The sequence below is a fragment of the Mixophyes fleayi genome, chromosome 5 (genome assembly GCF_038048845.1).
Source record: "Mixophyes fleayi isolate aMixFle1 chromosome 5, aMixFle1.hap1, whole genome shotgun sequence".
NCBI classification, from domain to species: Eukaryota; Metazoa; Chordata; class Amphibia; order Anura; family Limnodynastidae; genus Mixophyes; species Mixophyes fleayi.
Window position 1 is genome coordinate 11,193,616 of NC_134406.1, and position 19,082 is coordinate 11,212,697.

At 37.2% G+C, this 19,082-nt stretch overlaps 1 protein-coding gene across 3 annotated transcripts in view; it reads right to left on the reverse strand.

Moving 5' to 3' along the window:
- KHDRBS3 (KH RNA binding domain containing, signal transduction associated 3) overlaps nucleotides 1-19,082 on the reverse strand; it is an 80,257-nt gene that overhangs the window by 17,889 nt on the left and 43,286 nt on the right. For all 3 annotated transcript variants that reach the window (XR_012692723.1, XR_012692724.1, XM_075211683.1), the window contains 4 exons: nucleotides 18,932-19,071; nucleotides 16,941-17,124; nucleotides 8,351-8,433; nucleotides 2,331-2,389 (listed from right to left, as the gene is read on the reverse strand). Coding sequence is in view for 1 of the 3 variants with exons in the window: in XM_075211683.1 (XP_075067784.1) it covers nucleotides 2,331-2,389; nucleotides 8,351-8,433; nucleotides 16,941-17,124; nucleotides 18,932-19,071 (466 nt within the window). In the remaining 2 variants the exon portion in view is untranslated. The remainder of the gene's footprint in view (nucleotides 1-2,330; nucleotides 2,390-8,350; nucleotides 8,434-16,940; nucleotides 17,125-18,931; nucleotides 19,072-19,082) is intronic.

The window sequence follows — 19,082 nt, forward strand, 5'->3', positions numbered from 1 at the left end:
GCGTTGTATTTTTATTGTATTGTTATTGAACATTACATAGTATTTTGTGCTGTTCAGTGATAAGTGTTCCAAAATAAGATTTTTTTTATGTAATAATATTAAATGTGAAAAATACCAGAAGGAGTGAAACTTTTATGTGGTCAAAGTTCTAATGGTGTGAATGGTTACAAGCTAATTTAGTCCCGTTCATTTCAAGCTATTTTACTTATGGACACAGATGTCCTAAATATTACCGGATAAGGAAAAGGCAGTGGAAATCAGGTCATAGATTAGCTTAATGATTTTTGGGAAATTCACCAGATATATATACCTCTGAGACAATATAATCACCTAATTTAATGACTGTTGATCCCTGAGAAACTTAATTTTAGTGAACATAGGGTTTTTTTTAATGTAAAAATCCAAAATGGTATTCCTACTTCGGAAGCTTTTATTATTGTTGTTTTGTAAGGTGTCACGTTGCTTTGTAGCCCCTGATAGTGGGTGAAACAGAGCATAAATAAAACAGGGACATACCAGGTAGACAAGGAATGAAAATGTAAAACCAAAGGCCCTTTTCTATTATATATCAATGATTCATTAAACACAGGACCAACACTGCTCTTTACAGAGATTTCTTGTTTAACAGAACATAGTGTGTTAAGGGGGCCAGGGAGCGAATATTTGGAATTAGGGGTTTGAGAGGCAAATAATTTGCTTGCAATTATTATTATTAATATTATTATTATTCAGAGTACAGTCTATTTTTTAAGACAAGCTTTCAAGAGATTGTTGCTCTACTTCTGGTCAAGCAGTATAAAAACACCTATTCTTCAAATAAGCCCAACTGTGTGAAACTAAATGCCTGTCAATACTAAAAGACAAGTGTTAAAAAGACAAATAGGAAACTATGCTGAGATAGATACGGTCATGTCTATGATCAGACATGATTGTACCTGTGTATATTTCAAAGTTTGCCTAATTAGGCTAGGGTGTTAATGATGTAAAAGGTGAAAAATAGAGAGAGTAAAAAGAATAGAGAGAATGAGAACGTTTGAACAAAGAAAGACTGTTATCGTTAATGCACTTGCTACATTGTATCAAATACACTATATAAATATATCTGGACTAATATGACCAATGACTACTGATTGATTCTCATGGGCTTTGAGAGGATAATAGTATAAAAGAAAGTACCACAACCACAATATTAACCATAACCACAATACCACAATCACAATTAGAAATTCAGAAATAGCCATAGTTATTCTAAACTGATATCGGAGGATACCCCAGATAGCCATCTAAAATTTGAAAAAATGTGCTAAGTTGTAATTAGATCATCTATATAATAATCTGGACTGCCCTGGTTGCTTATAATTATGGTTCACATGGCTGCAAGAGGAGACTTCAGTGAATTTTAAAGAGGGATGATTGATGGGTTTGCCAGTTGCTTCAGTGACCAAGACAGATCAACGTGCTAATGTTTCACAAGTAATATCAACAGTAAGTCAGAGGGGAAAGCCTAAAAAGCAAGCGGAAGCCCATTAATTCAGAACCGTGATGTCTGTGCATTCATTTGAAGCATAGAACAATTAGCTGAAAATTTCAACATGTGGCTCAAGCAGCCAGTTTCATAAAAGATGGTCAAATGACCATATAGCATTTTTGGGTTGCAGTGCATAAACCCTCTCACCTGGCAATTTATGTCTGCAAGTTCAGTGGTGCCAAGAGCACAAGCAATGGAGTGTCAAGCAGTGGAGGACGGTGATATGGTCAGATAGATCAACCTTCACCATGTTCTTGAAGAATGGATGACTGCACATGTGGCACTGATCTATAGTACACTTCGAGTGCTTGCTTTCACCAGTGAAGGTCATTGGTGGTTTCATAATGTTGTAGGGCTCACTGGCATGAGTAGAGGCAAAATCAAAACTACATTTACTTAATAGTCCTGAGTGATCATCTTCACTCCATGTTGCAGCTTTGTTTCCTAATGGAAGAGGGGTCTTCTAAGATGACAATGCCCTCGTCCACAGAGCATATGTGGCCAATGGTTGGATGAGCATGACAGATATATTACCCATATGCCATTGATTTATCAGTTTAAATCTAAACCCAATCAAGCATTTATAGGATATTCTGGAATGGTGTCTGAGACAGTGATTTCCACCAGCTTTAACCAGGCATTAGTCCAGTGACTTTCATGCGGAAGATATTTTACATATACAAAACGACTAACTGAAATCTTGGACATCAGCCAATAAGAACATACAATGATGTACTAACTACACTTTGATGCATGTTTAGAATAATATCCATATCATTCATTGACCAAATTGGATACTCACCGTATGTATCATATGAGTCTTCACCAAGTCCATGTCCGTAATCATAATAATCTCCCGTGCTGCAAGAAAAGAGCAGAACAGTTATACCAATTACCCAACGGGTTTACCTTTCTTGGAGAATAAATCCAAAATGTTTGTAAATTCTTTCGAAATGAACTTGTAACATTCACAATCACGTATCTGGCTGTTACAGCTGCTTAGCAGAAGCAAATATATTTTTGTTACCATGGGAAAGAATTCTGACATAAGCCCTTCAGATTTCAAGCAAGTAAATTTATTAAACTATCTAGCAGACACCTTTCAGAGCCTAGCAGATGAAGCTTACATACAATGGAAATGCACTGTGCTATATTTGTATACCATCCAAAAAAGGTCATCAACATTGTTGCTATTGGCAATTGTTTTCAACAGCATAGATTTGAATCTAATGCATAATAAAAAAGAAGTTTTATTCCATATTGTGACATAAAAAAAACTATACTAAATATATATTATTGTGGCAATTCCATGTTGAAGGTTTATTTCTTTTAAAATGGCAAGCTGAGTAGCTTTTAAACATGCTAGCCATTTTTCTTAGCTATGCTCCTACAAATCATCATCTCCTTTTGAAAAGCTATCTTGAGAGAAAAGAGGTATGGCTGTCAGACACAGTCAATCTGCTACACAGGCACAGGCTCACAACTCTGAGCATATCATGTAAGGGAGCATGTCACAGTGCAGACAGAGCTCAGAGGGGCATTCCGAAGCCTCCTCTGCACGCTACATCATGTGTCACCTGACTGTGGTTGCCATGGTAGTCAATGACACTCTGTAGAATTATCAATCATTAATAGCAGCCTGAAAAAACAAACCAAGGAGAAATGGAAATTTCAACATTCTTCTTATAGCATGCCACTATGATTTTGGTTAAAACAAAAACAAAAAACCCTAATTTTATCATGAAATTGCCGCTTCAAATACAGTTGAAATCATGCAAGCTCATCCAGCATATGTAATGATTATTTGGGTAAAAAAGAAAAAAAAGTTTAAAAAAAATAAAAATAATGGTCACATTTAATCTAGATAAATGCTGATTTAACGATCACCCTCACTTCAGATATTCTGAAACAAGCAAGTTTGATTAGAAGTAATTAAAAGTGTTCACCTGATTAAAGATTTAAAATAAAATATTGAACACTTATACAGGTAAGACAAGTTTTCTCATTTCTAGATTAGCTCAGGATAAACTTTATGACCCACTTTAAAGCAGAAAGCTTTTCTATAAAGGCATTAAAGTGCTTCTACCCAACATGTTGCTAATGAAACGCATAATATGCATCTTGCATTCGCAAGCTCTGTTACGCTGAACTACATCACTTGCTTTACTTTTACTTCTCAAAATCTGTATCAGTAGAAATCCTACGTGGGATGATGGTGGAATCTAATCTTATTTTAGAATTAAAAAAAATAATCTAAAAAATATGACTATTTCGCATGCAGAGGGAAATATCTAAAGGTGGTCAATTGGTCATACTCTAAAATCTATTTTTTAATGTAATGTAAGGTCTAATGTAATTTTTTTTTTTGAGGGGGGGTTACAAAAACACTAAGGGGGTTATTCGATTCAGTGTGATTTGCCTCGCATGTCATTTATATGTGGGGGAGCTATTTTAATCCGGAACCTACAATGATCATTAGAATTCATTAGGCCTAACAATGGGGTTTGTTTTTCGGTAATTTTTGCTCGCAAAAATGAGTGTAATTGATCGCTATTTTCAGTGTGATGAGTATTGCAGGTCCCGGAACTGAATAGCAAAAGACGTATAGAAGACTGGGAGGTCACTCTCTATGAAATGAAATTGCCCCTGAGTATCTTAAATTAAGTAGATGGCAAAGTCAATCTTATCAGACATTAGCGGATAGGAAATTAGAGAGATGAGGAATGATCGGAGAGAGTGAGAGCAGGTTGGATAACAGATTGTGGTAAGCAGCTAACTGTAGAGACTAAAGCTGACCATAGGATATATATATATATATATATATATATATATATATATATATATATATATATATATATACACACAAAAGTCTATTTCCTGCTCTGAAAGTATAGATTTGCAGCTTTGATGCTTAGGTTACAAAATAATTCATTTGCTTTTATTCGGCTGCACCAGCACTTCTCAAAGGACCTGTAAAGCTTGTATACAAAGAATTTAATTGGATCTGTCTCATTCATATAATTACAACCTCATAAGTGGCCAACCCAATGACAGTATATTAGAGGTATTAGCATATGGATCCAATGCTGGATACTACATCCCAGGACACTGTACAACAACATCACACAATCTAAAGAACAATCAAATCAGGTACACTATAAAATGGTTAATGAGATGAGCCGTCTTATTACTGCCACGTTTTCTTGTTACAATCTTGCAGCATAACCTACATCCTCCTGACAGGACTCTCGCCTTGATATGTTAACTCGGCAGCATCTGTCTGGGCTAAGAATGGCCCATTAGAAATATCTCCGTGGCCATTTTACTGCTATTAAACAGATGGCAATGCCAAGTCCAAATGATGTAGAGCGGATCTCTAGTGGCTTTCATATTTGTATAGTAATTTTTCAAACCATCCAAGATAAATCTTCTGGAGAACATAAAATGGTAAGTAGACAAACACTTCTGTTCTGCCTCAGCGTTCCATACGGCTAGTATAAATTAGGACGTAAATCAATCAGAAGTGACCGAACGGCAGACTCTACGGACAATGTCCACCGTAAAACACGCATTACGTCTGATTTATCCTTCTAATATGTTGAGCATGGTTATTACTTGATGTTTTAGAGGTTTTGTTATAAACAAATATAATATTATATAATAGGGGAAACAGATCACATTTTACTACATTTTAGGAGTAAATAAGGGTTGTGCAAAAATCTTCCACCAATTTAATAATTTTACTTTTAAATGTGCAAATTTACACATTGTGGTCAAAGTACAGAAGTGTGATTGCGTGCGGCTCAGCGGCGCTCGGGAACTACTAGACTGCTACACATTAATTTAATAATGCAGCACAAAGGCAGTGCAAATGTAGCACACACTATATATATATATATACACATCACATCGTACATTCTCTGTGAGCCTGTATCTGTGTCACAGATTAACTGCTTTCCCTCCAGATAGCTATTAAAAGATTAAAAGATCCACAGATGTATGCAAGACCATTAAAAGGTAGGTCCAGTTTTGCACTATCACCATCTCTATAAACTATCAGGGGCAAACGCAGGATTTGTAGAGGGGGAATTCCACACAACGCAACCAGTGGGCGTGACCAGCATGCATGGGGGTGGGGCTATAATTTTAGACAGTGCTTGGCTGCTCTCCAACTCTTCCTATCCCCATAATATACATGGGCAATGCTGCGTGCACTACTGTTAGGTGCACGCAGCTCTCCCTTTTCAAGCAGAGCCATGTGAAGTGGGGGCGGGGTTCAGCCACCTTAATTATACAGTGCCCCAGGCTTGGAGGGGGGTTTCCAGGGACTAGAAAAGTTTGCCATTAACTATTTACAATTTTGTCGTGAAAAGATACATTATCTATGCTGCTCCTTGTTAAAATCAAATCATCAAATAAGCAAAAATAGGAGTGCAAGAGAAGACTGATATTTACAAATTAAAAATACAGTGGGCTAATTGGTATGATGTGCCACCTAGTATAGTTTATTAAATCAGAAAATAGATAGATAGTTGTATATACATCTTATTTACCTCTAATCAAGCAGTTGTTTGAAAGGGGGATGTAATCTCTATTATCACCTCCTTATTAATCAAGGGCAGTGTTTAAGTATATAGTGAACATATATATATATATATATATATAATTAGTATAGTTTATAGTTTAGATGTATACTGCAAATTATATTTTAATTGAACATAGAATAATCCCAATCACTAAAAAAGTCTCATGTACAACAGCGTTAAAAATGTAAAAACAATATAGATACAAACCTCATATTATTTATTGGTATCTCTTTTGTTTTTACATTTTTGAGTAGAGGTAAATGAGATATATATACACACCTATCTACACTGATCTAATAAACTATACTAGGTGGCACATCATACCAATTAGCCCACTGTATATTTGATTCCTAAAGATAAGTCTTATCTTGCACCTCTATTTTTGCTAATTTGATCCACAATATAAACTGCCACCCCCAAATCAGTGTGCTGGGTGATGTATTTCTTGGCCAGGAGCCAATCGCGCTGTGAGTAGAGTACACACTTCCCTCTTACTGGCTAATATTTTAGCCATAGCCCCTCCATGTCTACCAGCAGTGGTGTCTTGAGCCTTCCTCCAAAAAATAACAAAGCTATAGGTTGAAAGGCTGCACCTGACAGGATAACAGTGATGAGCCAGCAAATCAGCACAAAGTCTTTCATATTCCACCTTCCTAATAGGGGCAGCCACATAAATAAAGGTTGCTCCAAAAAGTTTCTAAAAAGGTGGACATTAACTTTAATTAATTTAAGATGAGCAGTGATTCACCTCATATGTCCAGATAAATTGTCACCTTTCCTCTAATAGTCTATTCAATAGAATAACTAGTCAATTATAATCTATTGTATCTCAAGTGCTTTTCTTCTGGACTTTCTTTTGGTAGAATATAGACATATACATGTTTATTTGGATACGACTGTGGAAAAATAGAAAAAAAAAATTGACCATCATTACACAACTGCTGTGACCAAAAAATATATCCCTGGTTTTATTTTGTGGCAATATTTTAAAACACTATGGGGTATATTTACTAAACTGCGGGTTTGAAAATGTGGAGATGTTGTCAATAGCAACCAGATTCAAGCTCTCATTTTGTAGAATGCACTAAATAAATGAAAGCAAGAATCTGATTGGTTGCTCTAGGCAACATCTCCACTTTTTCAAACCCTCAGTTTAGTAAATATACCCCTATATATTGAGAAAGTGTGTGTCTGTTTGTGTAAGAGGGTGTGTCTTTCTACCCATCTATCATATGCAGTTCAGCCACTCAACACTAGGGGCACTGTTTAAACTGCAAAAATAATGATTTTTTTTTCAGTCTTTTCAATCATAAGAAGCCCCCTGAGTCTTTTTGAACCCAGGGGTATTCCTTTTTCTATAGAAATCCCAGAGAGGTTTCAGAAGAAACATAACGGAGGTGACAATGAATTTCATGCACATTTTTTTATGCAGGGGTGATCTAAAGCCTTAAAACTCTTATAATTGATTCCAGTCAGTGTACAAAAATCAGAGTATGATAGATGCAGCGAAGTTCCTGCAAGGGATAGCATTTGGAGGAAGCACACCACACAGATTTTAGCAGAATGCAAACATTTGTGTATTAATGAATAGCACAGCAGCGTATACATAGAACACCAGGGAGTAAATGTATCAATCTGCTAGTTTCCAATGAGTTTGAAAAGTGGAGATGTTGCCTATAGCAACCAATCAGATTCTAGCTGTCATTTTGTAGAATGCACTAAAGAAATAACAACTAGTATCTGATTGGTTGCTATAGGCAACATCTCCACTTTTCAAATCCATCGTAAACCCGCAGCTTGATACAATTACACCCAGGTGCATACAATGGTTTAAAATCACTATAAAAACATACATTCTGGTGGTGGCACATTGCTGCATTATATATATAAAATATGTACCACACAAACATCTAAGCAGAACATATTCTTTAATCTTTTTCTCCTGAATCATGAGTCATTATTTTAATGAAAATGATCTAACAGTGAGGTGAGAATCTGTTTTCTTACTCTGGTTTTTTTTTTCCGCTCCTCTGAATGTCACAGTTCAATTGCACAGAAATGTCCCAGGAGCACCAGAGCTATAAGCAGAACTGCTCGGAAAGCAGGTTGGAATATATTCTCATTATGCTAATGATTCGGTATGCTAGCAAAGAAACAGTTATTGAAAACAAATACATCCATAGTTAAAACTGCTCAGTCAACAGGAATAAAAATCTGCCAGTCCAGCACGTCTTACCTCTGCACTTGTGAATTATAGTTGTTATCGTAAGAATCATAACTTTGCTCATCGTAGGCTGTTCCGTAACCATCATCATAATCCTACAGCCAAAAAATAATCAAGCAAACAATTTAGAAATAAACCAAAGCTTTAAGAGTAAACAAAACAGGTCATATGCCCCCTCTTTTCAACATTGCTGATTTACACAAAAACTCTGATACAAAGCAGTGCTTTAATTTCCTCCAGATAGCTTGAACCATCCCTCATCATCATCTATATATATAGCGCCACTAATTCTGCAGCGCTGTACAGAGAACTCATTCACATCAGTTCCTGCCCCATTGGAGCTTACAATCTAAATCCCCTAACATACACACATACAAAGAACGTGAAAGACTAAGGGCAATTTAATAGCAGCCAATTAACCTACCACTATATTTTTGGAGTGTGGGAGGAAACTAGGGCACCCGGAGGAAACCCACGCAAACACGAGGAGAACACTCCACACAGATAAGGCCATGGTCAGGAATCGAACTCAGGACCCCAGTGCTGTAAGGCAGAAGTGCTAACCACTAAGCCACCATGCTGCCAAAGATATTATGCTGCAACACTAAACACCGTGCCTCCCCAACATGTCGGGGGTTGTAGTCTTTTTTAGAACGACCAAGTGGTTTTGTTTTGATTAACACCTTCACTCCTATAAGGGACACAGCATGTGGTTCTTGTCTGTTTGTACGGTGACCTAAGTAATACCGTAGTTGGCCCCGTAAGGGTCATTTATGAGTCACAAAATCTGCACATCTGTAATGCGCCTCTTTCTGACGGGCAATTATATAAAATGACTAGTAATCCTTTTGTCGTTGGAACAGCCATAGAAGTGTCCCATGGTGTAACTAAAAATGTATAAATGTCCTATAATTGGCTATATTAATAACTGTGTATTTCATCTATTTGAGTCATTCTGTCTTTTACCTAGCAACATACTATCTATGACAATCTGGGGGGCAGTGTAATAACTGGATCTATTGATCCAAACTTGAGTAGCAGCTATTCTTCACTGGACAAGGGAGTGATGACTTGGACAAGCTTGAGCTGGATGTCCGTTGTGATCAGTGGAAAATATATTCTATGGACTGTTGTGAATTGACTATTTAAATTGTGGGGTAGATGTTACACCTGGCTTTACTGTGTGCGCCAAACATCCATATTGGATATTTGAGTTTATTTAGAGAATAAAAGCTGTGTGTTACACATAATATTAATTCTGTCTAGGTAGAGGACTCAAGTAGCTTGAGAACCAGTGAGATTTTTCATACAATACTTTAGGACGCTCCTGCCCACCTCAATGGGGAAGCGGGCAGGGATCTGGGAGGATTGTCTACCTGATATACGCACCTCTAACATCACTCCACACGATGGCTAAGTGGTTAGCACTTCTGCCTCACAGCACTGGGGTCATGAGTTCAATTCCTGACCATGGCCTTATCTGTGAGGAGAAACCCTGTGTTTGTGTCGGTTTCCTCCGGGTGCTCCGGTTTCCTCCCACACTCCAAAAACATACTGGTAGGTTAATTGGCTGCAAACAAATTGACACTAGTCTCTGTGTGTGTGTGTGTGTGTGTGTGTGTGTGTGTGTATGTTAGGGAATTTAGACTGTAAGCTCCAATGGGGCAGGGACTGATGTGAGTGAGTTCTCTGTACAGCGCTGTGGAATCAGTGGACCTATATAAATAAATGGTAATAATAATAATAATAATAATTAGACAAGTGTCTTATGTTTCATAGCCCAGTCTGACACTGTACAAAGACATTGTGCTATAAAAGAGCTTTTAAAGTGAAATATTTTGAAATAGCTTTTCTTGTAATTCATCATCATCATCAGCTATTTATATAGTGCCACTAATTCCGTAGCGCTGTACAGAGAACTCAATCACATCAGTCCCTACCTCATTGGAGCTTACAGTCTTAATCCCCTAACTTACACACACAGACTGAGAGAGACTATGGACAATTTAATAGCAGCCAATTAACCTTATAATAATTGATTCATTATTTACTCAGAGAACAATACATATCAAATAAACAAGAATATAACCTCACAATCTGCATTCCTCTTGTTGGTGGGTGTGTCAACAAATATGTGCTGTGCTGTAAATGTTTTCTTCTTTTAAAAACACATTTATTATTTTTCTGTGTATTATATCTTCGTTAGTTCAATGCTCGTGTATGCAATGGTGCACAGACACATCGTTTATGTTTAAGCTTAACATTAAACTGCCCTAAAATTTCTGTATCCCGATTTTCCTTTACCCACCAAGGACCTGCACTTAAGAAAAAATAACCAGTTAAGCCAAAAAGACGTCCATAACTCTTAGATATAGACTAGACTAAGTAGTGTGTGTTCACATACTAATGTATTTATCTTTGCTGTTAATATATTTATTTATCAATTATATTAGGCATTTCAGTGTATCCCATTGCACAATATCAGTGCAATTGTGATAAAAACATTTAAAGTTGGCCGTACTTTCATTTTTGGTGCGTTAAGAATACGCATTATCTTGCTGCACATGAGTAACAAAATGCATCAATATCTAGATTTGAGTATATCTTACACTTGCGGAGGTGAGACAGGAGCAGGTGAGCATTAGTTGTGTACAGTAAGGGTGAGTACACATAAGTGTAGCAACCACCTAAGGATGAATCCTAATAAGACCTTGATGCTTCCCTTAATTTATTAGTGTCTTTGTAATATTGGGCCTGAGTCATTAAGGAAAGTAAGACAAAAAAAAAGGAGTGAATGTTCTCTGGGACAAACCATGTTGCAATGCAAGGGGTGCAAATTAGTTTATTATTTTGTACATAAGATAAATACTGGCTGTTTTTTCATGTAGCACACAACACAAATACTTGATAGCTTTATTTTTCCACTGAAATCTAAAGTTTGTCTAGGACATGCCCTACCCTAACTATAAATCTGTCCTGATATTTTAAATTTACCTCCCCTCCAATACAACATGGTCTTGCACAGGTGCAAAGTTCATCCTTTTTTATGCTTTGCTCTCCTTTAGGCTTAGGCCCATTATGTCAATCAGTGTCCATCTATTCAGATTCCATTTGTACTACTGCAGAAAAGATGATTAAGATTTAATTTCTAAAGTGGTAAATGATGGATGTGGGGGTGTTTTTATTCAACTACATTTTATATGGAAAATGCAATTTTCCCATTTACGCGAAAAATGTAAGGCTCTTATTCTCTCTTGTGTATTCAACACTTCTTTATAGCATTCTGTATAAGAAAAGAGAAATTGGACTTTTGCATTAGCTACAAACATTGCCAAGCTGCATGTATCACTGGGTGTAAGTATACACGTTTGTATGTCCGATGCAGAAACACGGCTATGCTTTAAGTTAGACATATGTCGAGACACGTGGGGCACAACATATACACGTAAGCCCAACACCTTTGCAACAGAAATTGCACATGTACATTTGGGGTGCAAAATGCGTCACACTCTGTGAGTCTCAATAAAGCATGATGTATATGGTTTTGATCTACTTTTCAGGAAGAACAAAGCTATGACCTGGTTGGCACAGTTCAGTGAGGATTGTACTCCCTGCGCTAGAAAATATGCGGGACACGATAATGAGAGGCGCTTTGTGTGTATGCAGTGACACAAAGTTTGTTGGGGGAGAAAGTTTGCAGACCTGCACTTTTTCATGGGCATGTGGTGTTCTTGTGGAACAATGGATTCTTCCTCAGGCTTTACCAGAGCTGTGAGTGAGAGACAGTTTAGGAAATGTGAGCAAAATTATGCAGGAGTATGTGTGTGACAGGCAGGGTGGATCTTGTCCTAGAGTTTATTAGGAGAAAAGTTGGATTCTGTGGAGTATAGTGTGCATGTCAATTCACCCCTAGGGGTATATGAACTGCGAGTTTGAAAAAGTAAAGGTGTTGGCTATAGCAACCAATCAGATTCTCATTATCATTTGTTTAGTACATTCTACAAAATGACAGCTAGAATCTGATTGGTTGCTATAGGCAACATCTCCACTTTTTTGAACCTGCAGTTTGGTAAATATACCCCCTAATGTTTTATGTTATCCAACATTTTTTCCTGATTATTAGCCATCTCTTTATTGGTTCTATCGCCCATTTGCTCATGTTAAGCAAGAAATGTCCATGTCTCAGTTATTTCATTTCAATAACCAATATAAATACAACCTGGCATCTCTATATCAGGGGCTATCAACAAATATTTTCTAACAGACACTATTATCTAATGCATCAAACTGATATTTTGGACCACCCATATAGAAAAGCTGGTTTATAAAAACAAGAAAACTATAAAGCTATGTATGCGTGGGCTGTTTTCATTCGCTCTTGGACAGTTGTGCTGAGTTGCATTGTAAAACATCATAGGCACGGCTTAAATACGCTTGAGACTAAGGATAATGCCTGAGGTTAACATTCCATCATTAAATATTAGCATTCATGTCAACACAGCACATAACAGAGAAGAGGAGGGGGGGACGCACATCTCTTGTAGGTGAGAACTTGTGCTTACCATGTATTGGACAGGGCCTCGGTGCAGCATAACACAGATGCCTGTGTCAGCTAGACCTTACAGAGAGTTGTGTACCAATGTAATAAAAGACTCATGCTCCCTGCTGACATTTCCTGCATACAGCCAGAAGTATAGTCACGTATTGAAAGAAACTTTTAAAGCTTAATGAAATGTCCAATCGTTCGTGAGCTGAACCCTCCCTACCCTTCGTTTTCACATTTGCATTTATTTTGTCTAATTTGTATGTCCTCCTTTTATGTATGTTCTGTGCTCCTCGCTGTCCGATGTTGCAGAACATTGTAGCTCCCTACCAATCAATGACAATAGTAATAATAAAGTATTATCTAACCAGCAGTTTTCATAGAATGTTTAAAATCTATTGCTGTAAGTTTACAAGTTAAAATGCAGATGGGAAGGCTTCAGGTTGGTGCAGTGGTGGAAGTGGAGGTGTATACAGGGGTATGTCATACTGCTACTTCTCCTACTGCCTTCATTGTAACACTATTAAATGCTATTCACTTACAATCCCATTATATTTTGCATACCGCCACTTCTAAATTTCAATACCACCTCTTTGACCACTAGGTGTATAAAGCAGGTAAAAGGTTGGTGTATAAAGCAGGTAAACGTTTGTTCAAAAAACAATGTTGATAGGGTCCTAGTTATCTCAGTTAAGCCATCAATTTATGAAATGATGAAATCTATACTTTTTGCTAACACAAAGTGCTCTAGGATGTGTCCTGCTGTACTTTTGCCCTCTGTTTAATACTCTGTGTAATACTTCCAGCAGTGATGATTTGCCATTATTTCCATGGCTTGTTCATTTTTCAGTGGAATTATTACAAACATTAAGTGATAATGATTGAAAACTTACAGTTTACAATTGTCAATAAACATGTACACCATCATCATCACCCTCATCACCATAAGCAATGACAACAGAGCTAGATGCACAATTAAGATGTGTGATTATATTTTTGGAACTGCCATCTGTTTCTCTCAACGTTATGATTTTTCCTCCCTGGCAGCCTGGACTGACCCTTTGTGCACATACTACACATTTGACCACTGCCATGTTAGCCATGTCACTCTCAAATAATGTCTAAACCGACAATTTTCACCTGCCATTAAGGACTGGCCTTTTAAATAATGTATCACTTATTTCCTGAATTGCGAACTTGTATGTAAGCTAGTATGCGATAGGGAACTAGTAGCAATGGTATATCACAGTATTGTGATATCAGTTTCACTTATTTTCTGATAAAATGCACTTTCCTTCACATATTTTTAGTGGGGGGGGCAGATTGGTGCGCTGCTCAGATGTTGTGTATTGCAAACAAAAGACATGTTTCCCACACATTAAATGTTTTCCCTGATAAATACGCTGTGTAAGAATGAAGCCCTACTTTTCTTTGCTTCATTCCCTCTGACACTAGCATTGCCTTTTTCTTGCACAGCATACTTAGTGATTTGGGGATGTCTGAGCATATTTGCCCTTTTTTTACCCATAAATGTTCATTTCCATAATACCTCCAAGGATGACTATCATATCTCAGTAACTGTATAGTCATCCCCAAACTGCTACAAATTGTCACAGACACTTAACTGTAATTTCAGATGTTATTTTCCTGTTTTCACCAGTGCTAGGATTTAACTTATTTATAGTCCATGCTCTGTGATTGGCATGAACCACCAGGTATTTAAAATTTTGGTGAATTTTGGGCAAACCTGGAGCAATTTGCAAGTTCATTTACAAATTGTAACTCGCTAAAATCCAGGATAATACACATTGAACCCTATCAGCATATTTGTAGTATTATTTCTCTGGATGACAATATCACTATCGACATAGGTGTAATAATATAGGAGGCAACTTTATATTATTAGAGCTAGGTAAACAGACAGGACTAGACCCTTGAGAAGACCAACAAGACACAGCTATATATTATCAACTGTGGACTCAACCAACAGTTCATGTTTTCAGGACTTCTTTAATCATACACAGGTGAGTTAATCTATTTGGTTGGGTCAGTAATTATCACACCTGTTCCTACAAACAGAAATCCAGAAAACGTGAACTGTTGGTAGCCTTTGAAGACTGAGTTTGGACACCTTTGTCCTAAATGATCGTAATATATACAGATCTCTCTAAAATGAGCATTTATGAGTCTACTCAAAGTGATATCGGAATTTATTCAGCTATGTATTTTTACAATTTTTTATTTTTTTTTAAGAAATAAAGACCTGAGTCTAGCTGAAGCTAAAATGTCATCATTCAGTTTTGCCTTTTTGCATAAAATTGGCCTTTGGTCATCAACTGATCACCTTGATATACTTGATCAAAATTCAATAATGGTTAGCTAATCAATATACGGACATGGCTTCATTAATGTCAATAATGCATTCTTGTCTGCTGTGATGGTCAAAACCATTACAGACCCAAGCATGTCATCTGGAGACCAATGGACACAGTATTTGGCTTCTGCAGATGAGTTGGCAGCAACTTAAAAAATAATAATAATACTGAGTATTTCTATTTCAGTGGCTTTGATGTACTAAATAGGCAAATCCTATACGCTTAGTAGGTACCACTGAGAAAACACAAAGACCCCTTAAACACAGGTACTAAGAATTTGTTTCGGCATACAGAACAAGGAGTGACACAGTCTGTATTTAACACCAGAAAAAAGGTATCTTTAAATACAGGCATACATAGGTATAATAATTGTCACTATATTATTTTGGGAATCAAAACCATTAATGGGCAACCTGATACACTTCAGGGGATGCCTGGTGCCATCCGCTAACCTTCAGAAGGGCCACACATTAGCCTTAATCTCAGTAATTAAGTTAAAACAATACATTTAATTAAAGAAATAGACACCCATCTGTAATAACACATCAGCAGGCATTTTATACAGCTCTTACAAGCTAGAACACACACATCTGACAATAAATCAGTCTTAAAAAGACACATTTAAACTAATCTTATAGATATCAACATGTGGAGTAATGTATAATTGTATTTATATATATATATATATATATATATATATATATATATATATATATATATATGAAGCATGAGTAGAACAAAGACTGGGGACTAAAATAGGATAAGGATGATTAATGCTATTCTTGAGGACCGGAGCTTGTTTTCTCCACCTATTACCTAGTAAACTAAGACATTTCATGAAATCATCAGACTGTGCAAAAAACTAATTAGCAGTTATCTCTACATATAATGTAATGTCCGGTGTTCTTTAGCATTACATGAACAATGACAAATAGAGTAAAATGTTTTTAATTATCCAAGTTGTAGGTTTTCACAGAAATGAAATATAGAATAACAAGATGGATCAATATAAAGACTACAATCCAAGGAATATGCCATTGAGCAATTTCATTTTATATTTGATAAATCATGGTGGAAAGAATACATATTGCACATTTTGACTGAATTAGATTGGACGGAATATTGTAGAAGTGGCTCTCGAGCCTGTTCTTGGGTACCCAAAGCAGGGTCTGTTTTCTAGATCTCCTATGCAAGCCACAGACTTATTACAGCACGCTACTCATTGCACAGAGCTGGTAGTTATTTATTTTGTGCTCAGTGAGGTCACTACTTCCTAGAGAATTAATAGGCTGCATTCTTATGAATTTTGGATCAGTCAAAATAATGGCTACATTCACTGTGCATATAACAATTGTGTTCAGACTCAGACACAGATTCTTCTGAACAGATGCTCATATGCTTGTTTGTTAGCTCTCTCATGAGCAGAGCCCTCTATACCCTTTGTTTTCATGTCACCATTTATTTTGTCTACCTTGTAAGTCCCTATTTTATGTATGTCCTATTTTTCACACTTTTTTTTCGTTGCGAGCACTGTCGCCTTACAAATAAATGATAATATTATTTTGCTAATTGACATGTCGTGGAACCTAAGGGTCAGGTTTGAAAAACACTGAATGGTGCACAACACAATATTAGGAATAGGGGACAAGACATCCATAAGTAAATATTTCACAAGAACACTTACATATTCTCCATATGTGTCCTGTGCCGGTGGTGGGGGACGGTATCCAGTAGGATGGGGAATTCCCCTCGCTCTTGTGGAGAGAAGTCCCCGAGCCCGTGTGGATGCTCTTGCTGGGGTCCCACCTCTGGGAGCTGGTGCCCCTCTTGGTATTCCTGCAGGTGCAGGAGGAACCCCTCCACGACCCCTGCAAAAAGTTCAGAGTACAGATCATACACTACATCTGTAATAAAAATAAACATATCACTTTGTGCAGAACAAAACTTCCCGTTTTCATAGAAATATGGAAACAAAATAAATAATTCAGATATGAAAGATGCAACACACTAAAATAAGGTGGTTCTACACAAAATACGTGTTCAAGCGATGACAAAAGACACGTTGAGCCTCATTTGGATGTACTTTGCAACATGAATAGTTTTGCACTTGGATGATTCACCCAGTGCATATTGAGATGCACGTCTGCTCTCCACCCTCAAGGGAATGCCTCTCCCAAACTAGAAGTGCACCAAGGTGTATGGAAAAATCTCAAGAGGTGCACAGTACAAAAGTGTAATAGTCACATCAAAGCCCAACTTTCTTCCATTTTAGAGCAACTTCTTATTAAATAAAATATTTCCATTTTTCTCCTAATATACTGCTTAGCTCAGCATCATTTATGTCCTAAACCAATCAGAAGACTGAGGGAATATTGATGCTTCCATTTTTTAAATATTGTGTGCGAAGCTTTCATGACATTGCTTGGAGTGCACTTGGTGGGATCAAGTGACGACACAACACTGAATCATTGGAAGTCAACGGAGTTTATCAAAACTGTAGTCAACAATTCACAGGATTATATTACAAGTAAGGCTATGGACCCCTTTTTCAATATCCATGTATTGAACCAGATGCGTTCAAACAAAGCAGGCTGTGTAAATGCCAATATCCAATCATGCTGGTTCTGCTGATTTTCTGTATAAATGCTACACTTGTGGACAGACACTGAAAGCTCCTGTGTCAATAGACCAGGCTTGGCCAACCTGTGGCTCTTCAGGTGTTGTGAAACTACAAGCCCCAGCATGCTCTGCCAGCAGAAAGCTAGTTGATAGCTTGCAAGGTATGCTGGAAAATGTAGTTTCATCCGGAGAGCCATATGTTGGCCAGGCCACTAGACTAACAAATTAGTTGTTAGATTTTGCAGGAAAAAAAATAAAGAAAATTACATGTTTTGAATAATTCCCAATAAACTTAGCCCAATTTTCATTGCAAAACAGCAAATCAGTTTGCTGATGGCACAGAAATAGAAGGGCCTGCAAAAAGCTCACAAACAAATAACAAGTAAAAGAACATGTCATTAATGGGTGGGAATGAATGATCCCTGTAGAGATTGCTGTATGAAAACAGTTTTCCAGTTATAACCAACCTGTTGACACGAAGCTAATTTAGGCGGCATCTAGACTAGATCACAGGACTGTAAAATCAGTGTTTGTATTTGTAAGCAGACAGCGAGGCAATCGGAAGCTCTCCAGCTGCTGTGGACAACAATTCCCAGCATACCCTGCAAGCCTCCGAGCGTGATTGTGCATGGCCTCACTAATAAAGAGTATGGGTCTCTGTGCAATTGTGTCTGTGCAATTTGCATAGTATTCTAATTTGCACGGATCTAATGATGCGACTCGGAATCCTATGTAAATTACGGGATGCAATTTACACTTACGATTTAAGTGTAAATTGCATCCAGCTCAGCTTCAGGTCCTGTGTGTATACAGATAGCTTTTCTCTGAATAAAAATATAGGACAATTTCAGAACCATGAAATATTAAAGGCTTGTAATGGATTCAGCTCATAAATCACAAATATTGGATTTTCGCTGATAACAAAGTTAAACTAAGATATATTTTACTCTATAACATTTGCTGATAACAAGTTCCTTTCTGTAGTCACCAGCCCGATTAGATTTGTCCAAGTCCACAATAATATATTGATGACATTTCTCTGAAACATAACGCTACCTGGATAATGCAGATACTGGCGCTCCGCGAGCTCGGACTGCCTGCTTTCCACGAACCACCGGAACTTCTGCATTTTCAGATCCATTATTTAGGTAGGTGAGCTCTTGTAGCTGGGCCTGTCTGATTTCATCATTGTAATCCTATGCGCAGA